We start from the raw sequence: 25849 nt of genomic DNA, 5'->3' as shown, positions 1-25849 counted from the left end.
AAAACAAAAGTTTAGTGGTTATTTAGCGTAGGAGGTAAACTGTAGGTAGTGTTGTTTTTGGCGGCCGATTTTCGTTTTAGTCTAGTCTTTGTGTGAACCTGACATTTTAGTTTTTATTAGTTTTAGTCAAGTTCATACACGTTTTAGTCGACTAAAAGTCTGAGCATTTTAGTCTTATTTTAGTCAGAATTACCCATGACTATTTTAGTCTAGTTTTAGTCGACGAAAACTGATTACATTTAGTCTATTTTTAGTAATGCAATTTTATTTAACCCAGTCAATATAGTATAAGTACCTAGTAGTATAGACAAAACCAAAGTTTTCTTTTAGCCAAACCCATTTCAAACAAGGTTCTTATTATATTTTTGTTACCTTATAGGCTGAAAAATGCATCCATTGCAGAAGATGCTCTAATTTTAATTTACAACATTTATTTTACCTACCAAACATGTTAGAAGTACACACACATAAATTGAAAAAAATTAAATAAAAACAATAAATAAAATAGCATCACATGACAATGTCAGAAAAAAAAGAGAAACAAGGTTTGAATGGTCAAGCTACAATTTACTAAAAATTAGTGATGTGACGTTCGACACAGAAGCTTCGAATATTAATCAATTTAACAATATTCTTAATTTACTTGATCATCTATGCATACAAGAATCTTTTGTACTTTTGTTTTTTTTTTTAAGTTTATTTACAGATTAATTCATTTATACCTTCTGTAAGTAAAATATTTCTTATGGTTTTCTTAGCATAAATTTATTTATTTTATGAAATTGTCCAAAAATTGCTTGGACATCTGGGATGCAAAAGAAACGTTTTCCACCTTTGACCACAAGATGTCATTAGTGTACAACGTGTTGAAAAGCTTCGAGTAATGAACCATTTTAGATACAGTTGATCCCTTTGGTGCTTCGAAAAGCTTAATTTTCCTATCACTACTAAAAAGTAGAAAAAAATGTATGTGTTCTTCCTTCTTTTCCCCCCAAATATGAACCCTATCTGGCCGGCCATTGGTCCCTTTATCTGTGTCAGACTTAACTTTGTTTGTGGGCGTCTTCTAGAATAGATAATGCAGCGAGTGGAGCTTGAGGGAGTGACGTTGGTCGCCTGCGGTTTAGGCTAGAAGGGATACAGTTCTGGCTACTGGGCATGCGCACATCAATCTAACATTATAACATTTCGTTTCGTCTCGTTTTCGTCAATGAAAATAACAGAGACATTTTAGCATAGTTTTTATTTTGTAAACAACATTTAGTCTCGTTTTTATTCGTCAACGATATTTCATAATACATTTTATATAGTCATCGTCACATGACCAGCATTTTCGTTTCGTCTCGTCTCGTTTTCGTCACGTGATAAAGGTTCGTTGACGACGATATTTAGTCATAATTTTCGTTGATGAAAGCAACACTAACTGTAGGCATATACATAAAACATTGTTTAGCCTAGATCAGGGGTCCCCAAACTAAGGCCCGGGGGCCGAATGCAGCCCGCCCCCACATTTGGACCAGCCCTCTGAACAATGCCAGAGATATATTTTGAAAATGTAATTTTAAATGTGTTTTACTTATATCATGTCGGTATTTGATAATAAAGGTTGGCTTTCAAACTAAAATTTCCCTTAGTTATTAACATATAATTATTTGTTAAATTCACCAACAGAATGGTACATTGCCATAATGTGTCATCGCGATCAAACAGGTGATGCGTGAGCCATTTAGAAAATTCAGAGCGATGACAAAATGACTCAATAGCATTTGAGGTGAAACTAGCACTGCTTGTGGGACAAGTACAAAAGCAAGAACTCACTCATCTCCCAGTTACCCAAAGTTTTTCAGCTGAGAACCAGTGGCCCCATTCTTAGTTGAAAAGTCTGTGGAAGCACTGAAAATGCTGAAGGCGTAATTTGACGTGTGATTCAAAAAACACAGTGAACCAACACCAGCAGATGACACTACATCCCAAATCATCACAGACTGTGGAAAATTAACACTGGACTTCAAGCAACTTGAGCTATGAGCTTCTCCACCCTTCCTCCAGACTCTAGGACCTTGATTTCCAAATAAAATACAAAACTTGCTCTCATCTGAAAAGAGGACTTTGGACCACTGGGCAACAGTCCATTTCTTTTTCTCCTTAGCCCAGGTATGATGCCTCTGATGTTGTCTGTGGTTCAGGAGTGGCTTAACAAGAGGAATACAACAACTGTAGCCAAATTCCTTGACACGTCTGTGTGTGGTGGCTCTTGATGCCTTGACCCCCAGCCTCAGTCCATTGCTTATAAAGTTCACCCAAATTCTTGAATCGATTTTGCTTGACAAGCCTGTCAAGGCTGTGGTTCTCTCGGTTGGTTGTGCATCTTTTTCTTCCACACTTTTTTCTTCAACTCAACTTTTTGTTAACATGCTTGGATGCAGCACTCTGTGAACAGCCAGCTTCTTTGGCAATCAATGTTTGTGGCTTACCCTCCTTGTTAAGGGTGTCAATGATTGTCTTCTGGACAACTGTCAGATCAGCAGTCTTCCCCATAATTGTGTAGTCTAGTGAACCAAACTGAGAGACCATTTTGAAGGAAACCTTTGCAGTTGTTTTGAGTTGATTCGCTGATTGACATGTCACCATATTCTAATTTGTTGAGATAGCGAATTGGTGGGTTTTTGTTAAATGTGAGCCAAATCATCACAAGAACATTAAAAGAACCAAAGACTTAAACTACTTCACTCTGTGTGCATTAAATGTATTTAATAGACAAGTTTTACAATTTGAGTTGAATTACTGAAATAAACGAACTTTTCCATGAAATTCTAATTTACTGAGAAGTACCTGTATATCTTTTGAAAAGAAATGATCATTTGTCTGTCTGGTGCATAAAAAAATAATAAACTATTCTAGCAGTAAAAGGTATAATAAATACAGGTAAAATCATAATAAAATAATAATAGTAGTCATAATAATAATAGTGGAATTTTCTTTTATAAACCGACCCGGCCCCCCATTAAAGAAAAGAAAATTATGTGGCCCGCTCAGAAAAAAGTTTGGGGACCCCTGGGCTAGATGAATAGAAATGCTGCTTTGTAAATGTTGAAAATGTTTATCATTATCTACAGTGGTGTAATGGAGGGTATACGCAGGTATACGGTGTATACCCACTTTATCAGGCGGCTATGCGTATACCTATTTTTAAATCTTCTCTGATGCGCATTATTCAGTAGTGTCCTGCATTAGCCAAAATCATGACAGTCAACCACATCCAGTCATATGTGAATAAATGTAAATATTTGCTAAAAACCTCAAATAAAGACAGTAATGATGCAGTCAGGACCGTGGCGCCGGCTTGCTTTGAAATGTATTTGATGATTGATGCGCTTGCGCCCGCTCCGTCTCCCACACCCTAGTCATTTTAAACAGTCCATAACGTCTAGGTTACGAAGGTAACCCTCGTTCCCCGAAGGAGGGAACGGAGACGTTACATTGGGATCTCGCTTGAGAGACCGATCACCTCTGAGCCTTATTAAAAAGGCCAATTGAAAATTGGCGAGTGGACGTGCATATACGGGTATATAAGATGGCTGCGCGCACCACTCAGTCAGGCTTTTGCTGAAGAGCCGGGAGAGCCCGGCGTCAGCGCGACGCCAGGGGCGTGGCAGGGGAATGGTTACCTTCGTAACCTAGACGTTACCCCTTCAGTCGAATCACTTCGACGTTACATTGGGAACTTAGACCCATGGAAAAGGCCACGACCCTGACGCCGCGTTACGCACAACGCCACGTGCCGGCAGGTCTTCCCAGACGTGTCCGCAGGCGGTCATTGAACGTAACCTTCCCAACGCCCCGAGGCCCCTTTTTTATAAGGGGGGCCTGCAGGGATGCCAGTTGTACTGAAGCATGGGTTGGGGGGGCGGAGCACATGGAATTTGTGCATGTGGAATGAGAATAATTCAATATATCCATAAGGCTTCTTAGGGATACACGAGGGAAACAGCGGTCTCCTCCGCTGGAAAATATTGGAAAGTATAGCCACAACCTGCGGGGCGAAGGAGACCCAGGCAGGATCACAGCCAAGGACTACTCCGCATCTAGCCCTGACTGCGGGGCATGGAGGACCCAGGTTCGCCGGAGGGAACATTCTGGGAGATAGCGCACGGATCCACGTAGGAATGGCGCAGCAAGCCGACACCAGCCGTCCCCCCGCTCGCCTGAAGTCTTATGTTAAGACACGGGGGGATATGGCCTCTGCGCGGAGGTTGAAGAACCTAGCGAAGGTATAGGTGTCGCCCAGCCCGCAGCTCTACAGATATCTGCTAGTGAGGCGCCATGAGCCAACGCATAGGATGAAGCAGCACTCTTAATGGAGTGGGCATGAACACCTAAGGGGCATGGCTCTCCCTGATATAGATAAGAGAGGGAGATGGCATCTACCACCCAATGAGCCACCTCAGTTTGGGGACAGCATTCCCTTTCTGCTGAACCCCAAAGCAGATAAGCTGCTAGGTGCGTCTGAAGTGCCGAGCGATTTCATTTTCACATAGACACAACATCGCAAGGCTGGGTCTGCCTCCTCCAGGGCAGAGCTTGCAGGTTCACCACCTGACCGCGGAAAAGCGTGGTGGGGAACCTTGGGCACAATAGCCGGGCCGGGGTCTCAGGTAATAACGTGAGAGTCGCCGGGCCCGAATTTCTTGACACACTTTGCTGGCAAGGAAAGCTTGTAGGTCTCCAACCCTCTTAATAGGAGCCAGGGCAGTCAGGAGCTCTGTCTTAATGACAGGACTTGACTGAGGCCCACTGAGCACCTCTGCTTTTTTTTCGGGAACCTTAGCTCGTACAATGGGAGCCAGGGCAGTCAGGAGCGTTTTTCTTGCTCGACTGAGGCCCGAGGCTCCAAGGAAGCGCCCCGCGGCCTGAGAAGGCGACGGGGAAGCTTCCCTACAGAGAAAGTTTGTAGGTCTCCTACCCTCTTGATGGAGGCCAGGGCAATCAGGAGCGCTGTCTAAATGACAGGAATTCTAGCTCGACTGAGGCCAGAGGCTCAAATGGAGTGCCCCGCGGCCCTGAAGGGCAACGGGGGGGTCCCAAGAGGGTATGAGGCGCGGTCTGGCACCTCTGAGGGACCTCACGACCAGTGGGTGCTTACCTATTTTGCTTCATCTACTGCATGTGATATGCGGCTAAGCGGCGGCATATATTCCGAGAGTTGAGGGGACAGCCTGCGCTCCAACTCTCCTGCAGGAAAGGAAGCACTAATGCAATCGTGTATCTCTGTGCCTCTCAGCGAGAGAAATGCCAGCAGGTAGACCTCATCTCAGTGCGTAAGCCAGCCTTTGTCAAGGGAGCTCAGTACCGAGTGATAGTTTGTATCACGGCCTGTGAAAGGCCGGAGAGATCTACGGTGTCAACCCGTGCCCTTACAGGGATGGACTGCCGCGAGGGGATGGTTACTAAGACCTAAGTTCGGGTGGGCCGTCCTTGCAGCGCAACCTACAGACTTACTCCTCGTCCTCCCTGGACTCGCACAGAATCTGCGCAAGGAGGCTCACTGGGGAAGGGCGTACTTGGGCCCCGGAGGGCAGCTATGTGCCAGAGTTACTCTGGCAATGGGAGGAATCGGGAGGGCGAGCGGATATGGCTGGGCCTGCCGATATAACTCCAACTAGCTGCGTCACGGGGTGGAGTCGCCATTCTGCAGGTGGGTGGACTGCCGTGGGAACCGGCCGGCTCCACGGTTGAGTTTCCTGCTTCAAATGAATGGCAAGTAGCAAAATCTGCCACGTCGGACTCCATGGGAGCAGATGGGAGGAGCTGTAAGCCTCTGTTGTACATTGCAACCCAACCCATGGTAAGCCACGGGCTGACTTGTTGGCAATACTGCGGGAAAACGCCAGTCCGGAGAGAGCCGAGATGCCATGCCCATCATGGGACTCGATCGTGCTGCAGCGGTCTCACATGAAACAGCTTAGCGGCAAGTGGCTAGAGCTGTCATGTGCCCCAGGAGCCTCTGATTTTGAGAGGACCGCTGTATAGTGCCTGATTAGCTCAGGGACTACAGCACTAACTGCGCGCTCTTGGTAGCAAGGCGGGCCGTCTTGTGGACCGAGTCGGGCTCCCGACCGAGGAAAAGGATTCCCTCGGTTGGCCTGAAGGACCAGATGGCGGGGGTACCGAGGCACCAGGTCCCAGTATTCGCACAACGGAACTCACGAGTGGGCTGGTAAAGCACCAGTCGAAGAGATGGTTGAAGACGCAAATTCCTGTCTGCCGAAGAGGGGACAGGGGAGCTCCCATGGCCTAAGAAGGCAGGAAGGAGAGGGACTAGCCAAATGGAAGCACCTCACGCTGAGCGCTCGATCCCCGGGGCAGACCGCCGAAGGGGTGTGCGCCGGGGAAGATCGAGACGCGACAGCGGGTGCCCTTCAGGCAGATGGCTGCAACCCAGCCCTGGAGACGGAAACATACTTGTATGTGCATCGTCGTGAGCATGTGTGCCGACAGCCTAAGAAGGGATCGGAACAGAGCTCCATCCAGGGCGGATGTTAACCCACCACTCTAACTGGACACGTGAAGTCAGGACTCTTTTCAAACCCCGACCTCGTCCCGGCTGGAGAGACAGGCTGGATCGCGTCCTTCGCCAGTAGGAACGCGACCTCCGCAGGCAGAACAGAGGCACGCCTGTTTCCGAATAAAGAATGTAAGGGGTACCTGTGAGTCTGGGCGGACGCCTGGAGCCGGGCCGTACCGTCCGTATCAACCAGTGTAGTGGTATCAAGGGAACGTTGACCGGCGTGACCGTGGTGGGGCAGCCTGGGGAAAGACAGGGAAGGAGACAAAACCCAGAAGGATAAACGTCCTGGAGAAGTGTCTAACTGCACTAAGCAGTGCTTACCTACTTCCCTGGTTCCCGCGCTGGCGACATCCGTTCCCGAGTCTGGTTCTGAGGAGTGGAAGTGCTGCTCAGGAAGGAAACTCGGGGCCGGGGCCCCAGAGGTGAGAAAGCTGGGTCTTTCTGTGATTTCAAATGACCGGCTAAGTCCCGCTTCCAGCGGGAGTGCCGACAGAGTAGCTCTCTCCACCTCCGGGGGTGCTCGCATCAGGGACGCTTCGAAGCTCGCCTGCGAGGGTCTTCCGTCGCAGGACCCTGAGAGGCGAGCGGCGTCCCTCTCCCACGGGCGGCTCGACGTCGGCTGCGAGCCTGGATCGTGTGGCTCAGCAGGGGACGGAGCTGCGGGGGGACGCCCTCGGCGACGGGCAGGCGGAGGCGGGGGCCCAGGCGGCGGAATGGTAACTTCGCGGCGGGGCAGGATATGTTGGACGGCCTCCGTCTGCCTCTGGACCGTTGGAGCGCCAGAGGAGACGCTCAGCCCGAACGACGGGGAGGCGTACTGCTCTGGCATCTCGACGGGGTATGCTGATGGGCGGAGGATCGCAGGCTTTTGGGGGCCGGCGATACGTTCGACGCCGCTGAGCAAAAACCCTTCACGGTGTCGCCGAATAGGCCGCTCTGGGGAATGGGAGAGTCGAGAAAGCGAACTTTGTCGGCCTCTGCCATCCGGGCCAGAGTCAGCCATAGGTGGCGTTCCTGGACCACGCAGGTGGACATCACCTGACCAAGGGGACACGCCGCGACCTAGTGGCCCGAAGGGCGAAGTCAGTGGCGGCGCGGAGTTCTTCAAGTACCCCCTGGTCAGGACCACTCTCGTGCAGGCCTTAAGGTGCCTGCACCTGGCACTTTTGCAGTGTTGCCATGGCCTGCAGGGCGGGGCAGCGTGTCGGGGGGCGCAGAAAAGGCCCAGCCGATGAGGGCGGAAGAAATTTCACATGCCCTAAAAGGGAGACGCGGAGGGCCCCACCAGGCGGCCGCGCCCGCGGGCAAAGGTGCACCGCGATGGCGCGCCCGACCTGGGGGACCGCCACGTACCCCTTGGCTGCCCCGCCATGGAGAGTGGCGAGGGGAGAGGAGCTGGAGTGCGCTTAAAATTAATAGGGCGCCATGGATTTTGTCAGCTCCTCATGCACATCCGGTCAGAACGGGACCGGGGGGGAGCGCGGCGCTGCCGCCGGTGTCCCCCCCAGGAACCAGTCGTCCAGCCTAGAAGGATCGGCCGGAGGCCCCTGAGGAACCCTCAAACCGATCCCCCCCGGCTGCCCGGAGAAGCATAGCCGACAGTTCGACATCAACCTCCGGGGGGGCAGCGACCACGGGTGGGCGCCGCGGGAAGAGATGTGTCACCGTCTGACTCTCCCTCTGATGCTGTGACAGACATCTCATCCTCTGCAGGAGCACCGAAGGAGACGCTCAGCCCGCCAGGCGGGGAAGCGTCTGCTGCGGAAACTCAACGGGACCGCGCTGAGATAGAGAGGTCCGCAGGGCTTTTTGAGCCGGCGGAACGCTGTCTATCGTAATTTGAATGTCCCCCCCCCGCGCCCCACCGCGGTGGCCGAAGAGCATAGGCGGCTCAACGGCTGACCACGGGAGGGAGGCGGGGGGAGCCAGCTCGCGAACGAGCGGCGGGACTTCAGCGTGGTCATGCTTTCACCGCATGAACCATTCATGAGCACCACCCCAGCGTGCTCAAAGCCTAAACACGTGAGGCAGCGCTCATGTCCGTTCGCTGAGGAGAGGAAACTACCACATCCAGAAACGCACAGCCGAAAAGACATCCTGAAAAGAACGTCTAAAACGGCCGCTAGAAATTGCTCTTTTGTGATCCCGGTTTGCCCAGGGAGGCGCCGCGGGGCAATGCACTCGCCGGGGCTGCTCGCTGGAATGCAAAAAGGCTTTATATGGCCGTGAAAACGGCCGCCCGCGGGACCGCGCTGGCGGCTGCCAAACAATGCTCTTTCTGTGAAACACTCTTTTAGTTATGGCAGCGCAGCAGCAGGAGGGAGCATGAACTCTGAAGAACTCTTCTCGGCTGTTTAGAGGCTCGACACATCGGCTCTGAAAGCAAAAGTCTGACTGAGTGGTGCGCGCAGCCATCTTATATACCCGTATGTACGGGGGCGGGGCCGGCGCGCACGTCCACTCGCCAATTTTCAATTGGCCTTTTTAATAAGGCTCAGAGGTGATCGGTCTCTCAAGCGTGATCCCAATGTAACGTCGAAGTGATTCGACTGAAGGGGTAACAACGAAAACAATACCTTACAAATAAAAAGAAGGTAAATTCGATCAGAAATTCCTTAAACCAGTGAACCCCTGTAAACCTTTCAGTTCAAGGATCCAGTAAACGAATGCGTTCAAATAGAAAGTTCAAAACGAAATTCATAAATGAAGCGTATACCCACTTTTCTTCCGGCACCACTGATTATCTTTTTATTAATATGGCCTGATTTATGGTTCATATTCATAATCGTATGTTGTTGCCAGTTTACAGGGTGATGTTTCCAAGCACTTTCGGGCTGAAATAAAGGCTGTTTTCATTTGGATTACAACGCCTAGTATGTCTATTTAATGGTCGCAGGTGCGGGGCGGGGCGGGGCGGGTTGTAAAAATAGATACAGTGGTGCGGGGCGGGCTGGGGCGGGCCAAATAATTTCATAAAAGCAGGACCCGCGGGTTGGAAAAAACCCCGACCTGCGCATCACTAGAAGGTGACAACAGTTGGTGCGATTATTCGCAAATGGAAGAAACACAATATAACTGTCAATCTCCCTCGGTCTGAGGCTCCATGCAAGATCTCACCTCGTGGAGTTTCAGTGATCATGAGAACGGTGAGAAATCAGCCCAGAACTACACGGGAAGATCTTGTCAATGACCTCAAGGCAGCTGGGACCATAGTCACCAAAGAATACAACTGCTAACACACTACGTCGTAAAATCCTGCAAAATCCTGAAAATGGGTATTTCAGCATGACAATGACCCCCAAACACAAAAAGTGGCTCAAGAAGAAGCACATCAAGGTCCTGGAGTGGCCTAGCCAGTCTCTAGACCTTAATCCAATAGAAAATCTGTAGAAGGAGCTGAAGGTTCGAGTTGCCAAACATCAGCCTCAAAACCTTAATGACTTGGAGAGGTTCTGCAAAGAGGAGTGGGACAACTACAAGAAACGTCTGACCTCTGTGATTGGCAACAAGGGTTTTGCCAATAAGTACTAAGTCATGTTTTGCGAAAGGGTCAAATACTTATTTCACTCATTAAAATGCAAATCAATTTCTAACTTTTTTCAAATGTTTGTTGTTATTCTGTCTCTTACTTTTCAAATAAACCTACCATTAAAATTATAGACAGATCGTTTCTTTGTCAGTGGCCAAACTTACAAAATTAGGAGGTTACTTCTTCTATTGTTACTAAAATTTATATTATACAGATAAAATTTGTAAATTATACAAATTTAAATTATACAAATTTTACATTTTTGCCATTGACTTCTATGGGGATCTTTCATTGAGATATCAACTATTCAGTTTTGACTAGTACATAATTTTCATGTACTAGTAGTTATTCATTAGGTACTAGTACTTATTTTTTAGATACTAATACCTATTATTAGATACTAGCACTTAATCATTAGACACGTGCTTATTTATTAGATATTAGTACTCAAACCTATTAATAGACTTATTCATTACATGCTAGTACTAGCTACTAGTATTTATTCAATAGATACTAGTACACATTTATTATTCTAGTACTAATTTGTAATGTTCCTAGTAAGATTTTTAAGAATTTTTAAATTAATTAATTAATTCGGACCAGTCATAACATAAGATGAGTAAAAAAGCAGATCTGACTAGTAAGATATGTTACTAGTAATAATAACAAAAGAGACTATTAAATAAGTACTAGTATGAAAATAGATACTAGTACGGGTTATAGATTAAATGTTAAAATGACTTGCCATCGAACACTACTGTATTTATTAAGTTGCTTTTTTCGCTTATATATGTATAATGTTTTGACAGAATTTTGGTTGCTCTGAATAATTATAGAATTATCTCTGAATTTTGGTGATCTCTGAACAATTCTTTGTAAAAATTAGAAGTTGTTACAACAAGCAACTGCACAGTCATTAACGGGACATGTTAAAAATATCACATCAAAAAAAGCTGCCCATGATCAACATGCCTATAAATTAGCTAAGCACTTAGGGAAGAAAATGTAACATATGGCCATTTTGTTCTTCATGAGTGAAATCAGCAATGTCACACAATCCTCAATTCTCTCTCTCTCTCTCTTTCTCCGAATGGTCTCTTCAGGATGAGTAGCGCTCCAGTCGTGACTACAGAACATTATGTGGTGGGAGGGGGATCTGGGACGGAAGGTTACCCTGCTTTCCCGCAAAACAACCATTGCTTAGCTTTTGTTCTGTACCTCTCTCTCTCTCTCTCTCTCTCTCTCTCTCTCTCTCTCCTATTTGCTGAATGAGAATCACTGTTGCACAACCCCAAGATGCTGAACAGAATGTACTCATGCGATTTGAATGGGTTTGCAGAATGTGTAACTACATAATAGTACACCAAAGTGGATAGCAAAGAGAAAACAAAACGAGATCACTTCAATATCTAAATTATTAGATGAATAGGGAATACCTTGTGTCTTCTGCTTCTCAGATGTTTCTCTTGAGAAAAAAGACTCATCTTAATGTCTCAAACTGCCAACTTTATTATGGATGGGAAAAAAACTCAAACTAGCCTAATTGTATGCTGGTTTATACTGGTGTTTTGGTTAAGTCAAGCTAGTTTTAGCTCTCTAAACCATTTAACAGACCAACCTGACCATGCTGGAAGACCAATTCAGAGCCATACATTTACATTTACATTTATTCATTTAGCAGACGCTTTTATCCAAAGCGACTTACAAATTGGGAATACAACAAGTGATTCATCCTAAGGAGGCAGATCAACATAGGAAGTGCTCAAAAATACCATATGTTAGGCGTTGTTAGATGAGTACAGGCTAGAAAGGGAAGATCAAGAAAGAGAGGAGAACAAAGTTTTTTTTTTTTTTTTTAAATATTATTGAGTCAAATAGTGTCGAAAAGGATGGGTTTTCAGCAGTCGCTTGAAAGCTGTTAAGGAGTCTGCATTCCGGAGAGGGGTGGGAAGATCATTCCACCAGGCAGGAACGTTGAACGAAAATGTTCTGGAAAGTGATTTCATGCCTCTCTGTGGTGGTACAATGAGGCGTCTTTCACTAGAGGATCTCAGACTTCTGGAGGGAGTGTAGATACGAAGTAGTGAATGGAGGTAGGCAGGTGATGAGCCGGTGGCTGTCCTATAGGCCAGCATCAGTGTCTTGAATTTGATGCGAGCCGTAACCGGTAGCCAGTGCAGGGATATAAAGAGAGGTGAACCATTTTAGGCTAGTTTAAGATATTAAGGTGATTTCTGATGCTACGGATGACCCTGAGTGGGTCCATTGTTAAAGGCAGGTGGGGTACATGGGCGAAGAACAGCTTTTGTAAAATGTGCTTGCTAGGGATGCACGATATGAAATTTTTTTTACCGATACCGATAGCCGATAATTAAGTCCTTCTTGTGGCCGATACCGATACCGATACCGATTAGGGCTGCTCGATTTCGGCAAAAATCATAATCACGATTATTTTGGTCAATATTGTAATCACGATTATTTAAACGATTATGACAAAGGTCCAAAACATTATAAAGTAATTAATTTAAAGATAGCAATACAGCGAGAAAAAAAGATTCAAATTAAAAAAACAGTGCTTAAAAAAAATACTGAATACTTTTATGCAAGTCTAAAGTAGTCTAACAATACTACAGAAAATGAATGTAATTATTTGAATGTAAAATAAAACAGTGCCTTCACTGTAATAGTTAAACATGCTTTGTTTCTTATTAAAACTACAAACGTCCTTCATTCAAAAGCAGTAAGTGATTTTTCTCTTTGTATTTTTACGTTTTATTAATATTAAGCACAGAGACGTAGAGTGCGGATCGGGCCGCATTTTTCTGTCCGAGCCCGGCCCGCGTCCGACAGAGCAGTAGCCGAACCCGACCCGAGCCCGACAGGCATTAAGATATTTATGTCCGAGCCCGATCCCAGCCCGACACAGTTAAAATCTTTTTTTTTTTCTCATACTAATGACACATGCACTTTTTTGTGTGGAAAGCCCGCTTTTATTAAGCAACTGTAGGAAAGCGTTCGGAAATGTCAACAAACGAGCGCATCAGTGCACACGGGGCAAAAAGCGTTGTTATAACACAGGCGCACTATAGCGTTGATGTGACCGAGCCCGACCCGAACCCGAGCATCCTTTCTAAATATCTGTCCGAACCCGGCCCGGCCCGTCGGGTTCCGTCGGGTACCGTCGGGCTCGGCTCGGGTATCCATCCTCTACAGAGACGGCAGAAGGAATCTTATGTGTTGCACTTAACCACACGGATCCAATATACTGTTACACACGTATTTTCATTCTCAACTGTTTATGATCATTTAAGACATAACTGACAAGCGTTTACATGAATAATCACCAAGCGCCTCATTTAGAAATATTTTTGCGTGTATTTGAGCATTTAAATGATTTTATAACCACAAATAACCTGGATTTTATGTTTCTAAATGAAACATGGCTAGAAGACAGCTGCAGTGCAACAGTCCTCAATGAAGCAGCCCCTCCTAACTTTAATTTCATGAATGTCTGCAGAGCTGTCAGAAGAGGTGGTGGTGTAGCAGCTCTTTTTAAAGATGTCTATCAATGCAAGCAAGTGTCATTTGGTCAGTACATGTCTTTTGAATATCTAGGGATTATGCTGAAAGGTGCTCCACGCATTCTATTTATCATTATTTACAGGCCCCCAAAATACTGTCCAGTCTTTGTTGATGAGTTCACAGAACTGCTATCAATGATTTGTTCAGAGTTTGACTATTTTGCTATTGCAGGGGATTTTAATGTTCACATAGAAAATGCAGAAATCAAAACCACAAAAGAAATTATAACGGTTTTGAACACTTTTGACCTGATTCAGCATGTGCATGGGCCTACACACAATCGTGGACACACTCTTGATTTACTCATCAGTAAGGGTCTAAACATTTCATCCACTGTTATCAAGGATGTAGCACTATCTGATCACTTCTGTATTTTCTTTGATATATTGATCTCTGCTCCTAATGAATCTAGATCTGTCTCTGTCAGAAAGAGATGCATTAACGATAACACTAGTGTGCTATTTATGAAGGCTATATCTTCAATGCCATTTCTGCAGACTCTGTTGATCTTCTCCTGGAGTCCTTTAACTCAAAAGTTAAGAATGTCATTGATGACATCGCACCTGTAAAAATCAGAATTTCTGGTGAACAGAAATCGCTGTGGAGAAAATCAACAGCAGTACAGAGTATGAAAAGACAATGCAGAAAAGCTGAGCGGATGTGGCGGAAGACGAAACTCGAAATTCACTATAGCGTCTATAAAGACAGCCTTCATGCTTTCAATGCTGAACTAGGTAAAGCTAGACAAGCTTTGAGAGACTAACGAACCCCCCTAGTCAGATCCCTAGCGAAATGCTCTCTGACAGCAAGTGCGATGAATTTGCTTCCTTCTTTTCTGAGAAGATCAAAAATATCAGAAAGACAATTAGCACACCCTCAAGTTATGCAGAGGTCAGACAGATTCGACCGCAATTTCAAAAAGAAGTCATTATGTCTACTTTTGAAGCAATCGATAGCAACATTTTGGAAGAAACAGTACAGCACCTCAAATCGTCAACCTGCCCCCTTGACACACTTCCCACATCTTTTTTCAAAAGTGTGCTTAACTGTTTAGAAGCAGATCTCTTAGAAGTGGTGAACACCTCACTTCTTTCTGGGACTTTTCCAAACTCCCTGAAAACTGCAGCTGTTAAGCCCCTTCTGAAAAATGAAAAAAGAAAAATCTTGATAACACCATATTGAGCAACTATAGACCAATATCAAATCTTCCTTTCATAGGCAAGATTATTGAAAAGGTTGTTTTCAATCAGCTGAATCACTACATAAACTCAAATGGATACCTGGACCATTTCCAATCTGGTTTCAGACCACATCATAGCACAGGGACAGAGCTCATAAAGATAATAAATGATATTCGCCTAAATTCAGACTCTGGCAAAATATCAGTGCTGGTACTACTAGATCTCAGTGCTGCGTTTGACACTGTCGATCATAGCATTCTTTTAGATAGACTGGAAAACTGGGTCGGGCTTTCTGGGATGGTTCTCAAATGGTTCAGGTCATACTTAGAAGGGAGAGGCTATTACGTAAGTATAGGAGAGCATAAGTCCAAGTGGACGTTCATGACATGCGGAGTCCCACAAGGCTCAATTCTAGCCCCACTGCTGTTCAGCCTGTATATGCTCCCACTAAGTCAAATAATGAGAAAGAACCAAATTGCATATCACAGCTATGCAGATGATACCCAGATTTACCTAGCCTTATCGCCAAATGACTACAGCCCCATTGACTCCCTCTGCCAATGCATTGATGAAATTAACAGTTGGATGTGCCAAAACTTTTTACAATTAAACAAGGAGAAAACAGAAGTCATTGCATTTGGAAACAAAGATGAAGTTCATAAGATAAATACGTACCTTGACGCTAGGGGTCAAAAAACAAAAAATCAAGTCAAGAATCTGGGTGTGATTTTGGAGTCAGACCTCAGTTTCAGTAGCCATGTCAAAGCAGTAACTAAATCAGCATACTATCATCTCAAAAACATTGCAAGAAGTTTTGTTTCCCGTCATGACTTGGAGAAACTTGTTCATGCCTTTATCACAAGCAGGGTGGACTATTGTAATGGTCTCCTCACCGGCCTTCCCAAGAAGACCATTAGACAGCTGCAGCTCATACAGAACGCTGCTGCCAGGATTCTGACTAGAACCAAAAAATCAGAGCATATTACACCAGTCCTCAGGTCCTTACACTGGCTTCCAGTTATGTTTAGGATAGATTTTAAAGTACTTTTACTTGTTTATAAAGCACTCAATGGCCTAGGACCTACATACATTGCAGATATGCTCACTGAATATAAACCTAACAGACAACTCAGATCACTAGGATTGAGTCAGTTAGTAATATCAAGGGTTCACACAAAACAAGGTGAATCCGCTTTTAGCTATTATGCCGCCCGCAGTTGGAATCAGCTTCCAGAAGAGATCAGATGTGCTAATACATTAGCCACATTTAAATGCAGACTCAAAACTCATCTGTTCAGTTGTGCATTTATTGAATGAGCACTGTGCGACGTCCGAACAGATTGCATTATTTTATGTATAATCATTTTTTACTGTATTAATTAATTTTAAATCATTTTTTTAAAATCATCTTAAATGTTCTTAAATTTTGTTTTTATTGTTGTGATTATTATAAATTTGTATGATTTTTATGCTATTATGATTTTAATTCCTTTTATGTACAGCACTTTGAATTACCATTGTGTATGAAATGTGCTATATAAATAAACTTGCCTTGCCTTGCCTTAAGCGCGTACATGGAGCTAAAAGATAACTTTACAAGTCCGTGTTCTGCTCCGTCTCTGAGCGCATAGACAGAGCAGCGAAAGTTTTCCTACGTGCTATTAAAAACACAACATCAAAGAAACATTAATAAATCAAGCACGTCCCGTTTTATGAAAGTCACATTACATGATTTTGCTGATTTGCATGTGAAATTAGGCTTTTATGGAGGAGCGAAAGCGCACCACTGGAAAGGGGGCGGAGTGGGCCGCAATAATCGTTTCATTTCGATTACTGCATTTTCATGATCGTTTGAAGCAGAAATCGAAACCGAAACCGAATTTCGATTAATTGCACAGCCCTAATACCGATACGTTCATATTTTTATATGATAATTTTGTGCACCCAGGAGAATACAAAATCTGAGATAAACTAATGAAATGTATATTACTGTATATATCTGGGTCTAACAATCATAGCAAACATCAGTCCATGACTCTTCAAAAATGTTTTTAGTTTTTGTGTAAGGCACCACAGTTCTAAATAAATAAAATGCTTTGACATTTGTCAACCTGGAAAAAATGAAAAGTGCATCATGGAGAAACGTCAGATGTCCAAATGTCTGTTAAAGCTTCTTATTGATCATATTATGAATGTGTGCAGCAACCAAATCGTACAAGGCGGGGAATAAAACATCAGAATCGAGATAAAAACATCAACTTTTCAGAACGCCGCAAGCCCAACGCAGGTCGTATGACATGAACCAACCAATCAGCTTCACCCATTCCCTTAATAACATTGAAAGCACTGCCAAGGTGGAGAAACAGCTTATCATAGCTGTACAGGAATAACCATTTTTAAATAAATTTAATAACAGAGCTACTGCAAGCGATTTTTAATGCTGAAAATCCATTTATCCTTTGCTGAAACTTCCGCATCTTTACGGAGAGCGCAGGTCATGGTTGCTTAGCAACGGCAGACGCCACAGCAGAGCAGGCTACAGAGCGGTTTGGAAAGAAAGAGAAAGCGGCGTTTTCCACGCGTTTTTAGGCGCGACATGTGAACGGCCCCTAAAACAGATTCACCGCGATGACGACCTCTGAAGAGAGATTTGTTGTGTTAAAACTTGACGGCTTTTTACCTCCTCTCAGAATCCTTGCTAAACATGTGTTGCAAATAACAATAGCATCGTCCTCCTCTGCCACCGCGAAAAACTTCCGGACCAGCGAAGACGATGATGACGACACAGATGATGACTTATTAAACGCGACAAAGTCCGAGAGTCACTGCAGTTTACAGCTGCAGTCACTTGCACTCGGAAAGCAGATGAATCTCAGATAAACCAGACTGATTGATTGATTTACCAGCAAGAGTACTTTATCGGATCGGATTTCATTTATTTATCGGAGCAATAAAAATTACGTAATTTTTACCCATATCGGTCGATAATTTATCTATCGAATAAATACCGTGCATCCCTAGTACTTGCTTAAAGAGGAAACCTCAGTGTGACTGACAGGCTCAGAAGAATATTCAGCACTTGAATAAGCATATTTACTCAGCAGGGGGCTTCTTGAGTCATAGTAAATGTCTTGTAGGTCTCTCAAAGTCAGCTCCATTTTGCGAGTGGTTCCTCTCTCAGACTAGTTGATTACAGGTTGGCTCACTTTATTGCAGGTTCGTAGAAGCAAAAAGATAAGAGAGAGAGGGAGCCATGCCAGAACAAAACAACAGTGAGAATGTCAAACTGTTTTTGAGCAATTGCCTGTCATGACTCAAAAAATGCTTTATTCGCACATATCTCCCTTGAAATTTTGATGGTGGCTTTTAGTAGTCTTACCCCACCATGGGTCCTCCTCGATCCAGGCTGTACACCTGTCTGGGGTTAAGCAGGTACTGAAATTTCCGCAGCACCCTGATGAAGACAGATTGGAACAGAAAAGCATTAAAAGACACACATAGAGGGATGACATTTTTAAACATGTAATCACTGTGAACTTCACATTATGATAAAAGGTTTAAAGGGATAGTTCAACCAAAAATTAAAATTCTAACATCATTTACCAACCCTCTTGTCAATCCAAGCCCAAATGACTTTCTTTCACTAAACAGAGATGGTTTAATTTTGGAAAAATATTGTACAATCTGTACAAAATTATGAAGTAACATATTGTTGATAGAAAATCTTCACATGCATCCTATCTCTTCTTGGCACCTTTATGAGAGATCATGAGAGAAGTGTGACGCTCGATTTGTGAACAAATCGTTATTTTGTCAAATCGTTGATGCAATTCAGACATAACAAGTACATTGATTTAAGACCAGCTTACAGGGAAAAAAGCTCCCTCAGAATAATTCTACTTAGCTGTTAACATGTTTTTTTAAATTATTAATTATTTTCATTTTTATTTTATTATTAAATTAACATTTTATAGTTATTTAAACCATCTTTCTGCAAAACTGAATTTTTGTTTGTTAGATAATTTTTTTTTGTTAAAGATGTATGAAATTATATTATTATATACAGTACATTGTGAAAGTATTCACACCCCTTCATTTTTTTCACATTGTTATGTTGCTGCCTTATGTTAAACTGATTTAAATTATTTACTTTTCACATCAGTCTACACTCCAAACACCATAATGGCAAAGCAAAAAAACAGGTTTTTAACATCTTTGCAAATTTATATGAAAAATTAAAAACCTAAATGATTCCATTGCATAAATATTTATACCCTTATCTGGGACAGTTGAAAGCTCAGAAGCATTTATATTGCTTGTAGATGCTACTACACTTCGAGTAAAGTTAACCTGTGGCAAATTCAACTGAATGATTTGGTATGATTTGGAAAGGCACACATGCTGAAAATGCATATCAGAGCAAAAACCAAGCCCTGAGGTAAAAAAATAAACTGCCTATAGAGCTCATAGAAAGGACTGCATCAAGACACACATCTGGGGAAGTGTTCCGAAAAAATTCTGCTGCATTGAACGTTCACAGAAGCATGCAGTCTTCATTATGGCACTTTATGGCGGTGTGGCAAGACTCAATCCTCTCCTTCGTGAAGATACATGAAAACAAACTTGGAATTTGCAAAAAAGCACCTAAAGGACTCTCAGACTATGAGAAACAAGATTCTGTGGTCTGATCAACCTCAATTCCAAGCATCATGTTTAAAAGAAACCAGGCACTGTTTGAGAGTACCATCCCAAAAGTAAAGTGTGGTGGTAGCAGCCTCATGCTGAGGTGCTAGTTTTCAGTGGCAGGGACTGAGGGACTCGTCAGAGTAGAAGAAAAGCTTAATGCACCAAAATATTGAGATAGCATTAATGAAAACCCAGTTCAGAGCATTTAGTACCTCAGACTGGGCATTTCACCTTTCTGAATACTTATGCAATGTACTTATTTCATTTTTTTTTTTTTTTTTAATAATAATGAAGTTGTGACAAATCTGTTTTTGCTTTGTCATTATGGTTCATGGAGTATAGATTGATGTGGGGAAAAAAGTCATTTAAAACAGTTTAACATAAGGCAGCAACATAACAAAACATGAAAAAAATGTAGGGGTATGAATACTTTCGCAATGCACTGTATATACATACACACACATATATAAATTTGCACATTTTTAAATAGGACAGAATGTACCCCACCCAATTGACCTTTTCCAGGGAGTTTGATTGACGTCTGACCAATATATATGATTATCATGCTGAATCTGCCATTTTGTCCGACAAACTGGACAGTAGAGTAGATTAACGTCAGCGGATTTGAAACAAGGTACCCTTTGATGTTTATTCATGTTTATTTTGTGCAATAACTAGTCAACAGAAAGAGAGGATCGGTTCACATGCTGCTGAGGCAATACAGTGATGTCACAACACATTAAAGATCCATAAAAAATTTATTATTTGAAACTGACACTTTGTTTCATACCAAAAGTAACCTGTTCTGTCTTGTCTGTCGGCATGTTGTCAGTTTCCTCTTTGTGCCGCGATATATTTTAGCACTGTGTGAGAATGACAATGTGTGGCATGAGAGCGCCACGGCTTGTTGGATGTAGCAACAGTAACTAAAGGGGGGCGGGTATTTGCGAAGGGTTAATTTATCAAAGACAAAAGATTTAAACAATTAACAGATTCAAACTGACACAAACTGTCCTTCTGCTTCGAAACTTTGAATTTTTGTTTGCTTGTTAGCTATAATAAGTTTGTTTGTTAGTTATTTTTATCTAAATCATTAAAACAATAAATCAATCGGAATAATATTCAGCGTAACCACCATTCACTTTTAGAAGAGAAAATGGGAATAACAGAATCTATCCATTTGGCCTTTTCTCCCCAATTAATCCAAAAAAATAATCAACAGATTGTTCGTCGCAGCCCTAATGTTGGAACAACATGAGGATGACTAAATGATGATAGAACATTCTATTTTGGTTGAACTGTTGCTTGAAAAGACAGATCGACCCACATATGGAGGAATGATATTTTTAAAACGTCATCATTCCATTATAATAAAAGGCCACACAAACCTAGGAATCAATGAAGTCAAGCAAGACAGAAACACACATACACAGATTGCACACTGTTGCAGCATTGCTCCTCAATAACCTTGAAGCAATAAAATGATTATTGAGGACTCTACAATGTCCTTCACTTCTAACTGTGTTAGCTACTCTGCCCCTTTAGTATGCAAAGACACACCGAAAGGAAGAGAGAAAGAGAGAGAGAGAAATAAGACGGGCTGTTAGTTTGAGGTGCGTCACAAGCTATGCTTTTATGTGGGGGTGATAATTTGAGCACTTATCAACACTGAAGAATTCATTCATTGCCTATGCAAAGAACAAAAGAACGCAGTCAAGTGTCAAGCCCGACCAATGAGCTTTCAGTACACTGCTCAGGGTGAATATGGTGGAAAAATACACCGGGTACAGTATGATTCAACGGTGACCTCTCTGTTTCTTTGTTTGCATCAAAGAACCACCAAAATGGTCTTTCTTTTTTAGGGCCAGGGCAGTTATCGCGTCTTTGTTTGAGCACATGTCTAATAATGGAGGATAATCGGCCAATTAATGGTATTTAAAACTGTGTTGCTATGGTGATGCCAGCACAAAATCCCAAAACCGGTCTCCCGGAGGACGTTGGGTGGGTGGTGAGAGCTGAAACAACACCCACATTCTCCCTCCTTAAAAAGCATTACTGTCTCCTGCTAGCTTTGATGGTATTTAGGACACTGCCAGTAAGCAAGAAAAAGAGTGGGACTTTTGCTAAACATATCTTTGCGAATTCAACTGACTTCCTCATTGGAACTATAGCAGTACAAGGTTGGAGAATATGAAAAATGATGAAGCAACAGTTTGAGCTTCAAAGACATGTACCTCTCACCCTGCCGACCGCCACTTTTAGGATTAACCAGCACGAGGAGGGGGTGCGTCCCAGGCAAAGGGGTGATCTGAAAAGGAAGAAAGGGAGAAAATGTTACAAACACACATACGTGTGCTACACAGATTTGCAGTCTGAGAGCGTCTCTGCTGTGGGCTCACCTGCAGTGCCTGACCGTCACCGGTGAACTTGAAACACTGGCTGGTGTCCTCAGGGCTGGTACTAGGGGATGATTCTCCTTCACCTCTTTTGACGGCACAATGTCGGTCCTACAGATGTAGAAACATTATGATGATTAATGACAGGACAAATGTAATTTCAACATTTGTTTTGCTTTATTTTAGTTCTCTTTAATTTAGGCAAGGCAAGGCAAGGCAAGTTTATTTATATAGCACATTTCATACACAATGGCAATTCAAAGTGCTGTACATAAAAGGAATTAAAATCATAATAATAATTTAAAATAATAACCACAACAATAAAAACAGAGAATTTAAGAACATTTAAGATGATTTAAAAAATTGATTTAAAATTAATTAGCACAGTAAAATGATTATACATAAAATAATGCAATCTGTTCGGACGTAGCACAGTGCTCATTCAATAAATGCACAACTGAACAGATGAGTTTTGAGTCTGAATTTAAATGTGGCTAATGTATTAGCACATCTGATCTCTTCTGGAAGCTGATTCCAACTGCGGGCGACATAATGGCTAAAAGCGGATTGCCCTTGTTTTGTGTGAACCCTTGATATTACTAACTGACTCGATCCTAGAGATCTGAGTTGTCTGTTAGGTTTATATTCAGTGAGCATATCTGCAATGTATGTAGGTCCTTCATGTGCATAATTTAGAATATGTCAGTATTCTATGTAGAAAACGTCAGTTCTTTCTTCATTTAGAAAGAACTGACGTTTTAGCATTTCTGCAGGTTGTTTCACAAGGTCGTTGACTAGACATGTTCACAAGTCTCAATAATGGAGTTCATGTCAAAGGAAGCAACAGCTTCTATGTATTAGAGAGAACTTTGCCCACATTGCTAGTCGTTTTGTCTAGTTCATGTGCATTTATGGTTACGCAGAAGAGTTGAGACAAATCAGTTAGTGGTTGGAACAACAGTTCTACCCAGACAATAACATCATTTTGAGGTACAATAAGGGTTGTGTTATAGTGGTGTGCGATATTTTTCATCTGTGTAATTGTTGTTTTAAAGATGTTCGATTTGACATTATCGAGTATTTTGTAATAATCATTCAAAACACCTACAGAGTGCAGTGCAGGCATTACGTGTCTAGACTAGTGCGTAACTGTGCATTATTTCACTACATGATTCAGTCTATTAAAATACTTTTAGAATGATCACAAATTCAAGACATGGGGGCATGTATAGACTTATTTTACTTAAAATAGTTAATCAATTTCACACAAAGAATGCAGTTTTTCTCAAAAAATTATGATTACAAATTGTGATATTGATATTTTACAGCAGTTAAATAGACAAGAAGTTAAGAGACTCATATTTTAGACAGCATATTGCCTGTTTTCACCAACAAAAAAACATTGCAAACACAGCCACACCACTGTATTGCATCTCAGCGGTTTTAATTCCATATTTAAAGTTTTCATTTTTTAAATAATTTCAAATATCAGTATACAACGTTTTATGTTTAATATATCAAAACATTATGTATGCATTTGTAATTGCAGGTTAAATGCATTCATGACCTGCATTAAACAGTGTGTAAATACATCTAAATGCCACGTCAGATACATTTTCTGTGTTCTGTGTTTAAAAATCTACTTCAACTCATTTAAAAAAAAAAAGATTAATTTCTATCAGTGTGAACTGACCACCACACAGAAGGAAGAATTAAAAAAAATTAGGAGTCAGCTGTCCATGTAAACCAAAATTTACAGATAATGTACTCACCCCTTGTCATCCAAGATGTTCATTTCTTTCTTTTTTCAGTCGTAAGGAAATTATGCTTTTTGAGGAAAACATTTCTCCCCATATCATAGACTTCTATGGTGCCCCCGAGATTGAACTTCCAAAATGCAGTTTAAATGCAGCTCTAAAGGGCTCTAAATAATCCCAGTCAAGGAAGAAGGGTCTTATCTAGCAAAATGATCGGTTATTTTCTAAAAACATTTACAATTTATGTACTTTTTAATCTCTACACAGAGTACACACAGAGCTCCACCACAGAAGTCCATTATATGGAGAGAAATCCTGAAATGTTTTCCACAAAAAAACATAATTTCCTTACGACTGAAGAAAGAAAGACATGAACATCTTGGATGAGTAGATTATCTGTACATTTTTGTTCTGAAAGTGAACTACTCCTTTAAGATACCAGCACAATAACACACTCAGCAAAATATTGTCTAATCGTTATCGATAAAATTCCAGAAAATATTGCGATTTTTTTTGTCAATATCGCACACCCCTAGTTGTGTACAACTCTAAAAATGAAATAACCTTGAACTACCCATCTAGAAAGCACTACTAATAAGATTATGTCTACACTATCCAATTATAATTACAATGAGTATGAAGCAGTAGAGAGGAGGGACATCAAGAATTGTCTTGGGATCAAAAAAAGTGAGGTGGGAGACTGAACTGAACTCACCAGAACAACAGGGCAGATGTATGATGGGAGGAGTGTGTGATCTCTTAATGGTCCACCGTCACATTCAGGCTTCACATTGGACGCACACTTGTTATGGAGCTGAAATACATATAAATATAGATGAGGAGTGGTGGAGAAAGACACATCAACAGAATGGAATGGACTGGATCTTTCTGTGACTTCTTGTTTTATCCTCATTAATCTGACCTAAAGCCATTAAATGGCAGGAACAAAGAGGACAGCAGGATCTGTACTTGATATTCGATTAGTTGCAGGTTTAGAGTTGAAACTGTCAGGAAAGCTACTTGAGAGAGATGGTTCAGAGAGCGTGCAGGAGCATATAATGTGATAATAAAAATCATTATGAGGAGAAAAAAGCCTTTGAATGAGTGCTAAGTGCTGACACTTATCTTTATTAGAGCTATATTAAAACAAATTGGCCATGGCCACCAAATGCTTTGAAAGTTTAGTGAAGAACACCACCAAGTGGTGTGAGTAAGCATTACAGACAAATAGACAAATAGACTACAACTGAATTGTACTGAGATAAAAATGTGAAAAAGGTTATTTTAAGTGCAGATAAACATTTATAAAACACATAGGCCTCCGTTAAAACAATTACAATCAGTATATACTCACAGTGATTTGACACCAAACACAATGAAGGCCTGTTAGGCCTTGATAGCACTTGATACTGCGGTGACATTTGTCACATTTTGTTGGGGAGTTGCCCTCCATCCAAACATGCTGCATAGCCTAGAGAAAGACATTAAATAGAGACTCATTATTGATTTTACTTGTAAAGTACTCAAACAGTCCATCAACAGTTGTCAAAAGTTGACATACACCTTGCAGAATCTGCTAAATGTTAATTATTTTGACCAAAATAAGGATGATACAAAATGCATCTTATTTTTTATTTAGTACTGACCTGAATGAGATATTTCATTTAAAAGACATTTACACATAGTCCACAAGAGAAAATAGTAGAATTTATAAAAATGACCCTGTTCAAAAGTTTATATTCACTTGATTCTTAATACTGTGTTCTTACCAAAATGATTCATTTTTTTGTTTAGTAATAGTTGTTTATTAGTTCTTTGTGTGTCCTGAACAGTTTACATGTCCACTGAGCTTCAGAAAAAGTATTTTTCATTTTTAACCCTTTCCAACAATGACTGTATGATTTTGAGATCCATCTTTTCACACTGAGGACAACCGAGGGACTCATATGCAACCAATACAGATGGTTCAAACAGTCACTGATGTGTCAGAAGGAAACACAATGCATTAGGAGACAGGGGATGAAAACTTTTTGAATTTGAAGATCAGGGTGAATTTTACATGGCTTCTGAAGGGCAGTACTAAATAAAAGAAATATGATATTTATGCAACTAATCTACATTCTGGCTCTTAAAGGATAACTATTGCCAAA

The 25849-nt window shown here is 42.1% G+C and overlaps 1 protein-coding gene across 1 annotated transcript in view; it reads right to left on the bottom strand.

Moving 5' to 3' along the window:
• Positions 1 to 25849, bottom strand: part of dgkg (diacylglycerol kinase, gamma) — a 449591-nt gene that overhangs the window by 400182 nt on the left and 23560 nt on the right. Inside the window, exons 13-17 of the mRNA XM_073845052.1 lie at positions 25054 to 25170; positions 24415 to 24513; positions 21946 to 22053; positions 21781 to 21854; positions 18240 to 18314 (exon numbers count right to left, since the gene is read on the bottom strand). Coding sequence (XP_073701153.1) covers positions 18240 to 18314; positions 21781 to 21854; positions 21946 to 22053; positions 24415 to 24513; positions 25054 to 25170 — 473 coding nt within the window. The remainder of the gene's footprint in view (positions 1 to 18239; positions 18315 to 21780; positions 21855 to 21945; positions 22054 to 24414; positions 24514 to 25053; positions 25171 to 25849) is intronic.

Source organism: Garra rufa, chromosome 8, assembly GCF_049309525.1.
Source record: "Garra rufa chromosome 8, GarRuf1.0, whole genome shotgun sequence".
NCBI classification, from domain to species: Eukaryota; Metazoa; Chordata; class Actinopteri; order Cypriniformes; family Cyprinidae; genus Garra; species Garra rufa.
This window is presented reverse-complemented; position numbering and strand designations above follow the sequence as displayed.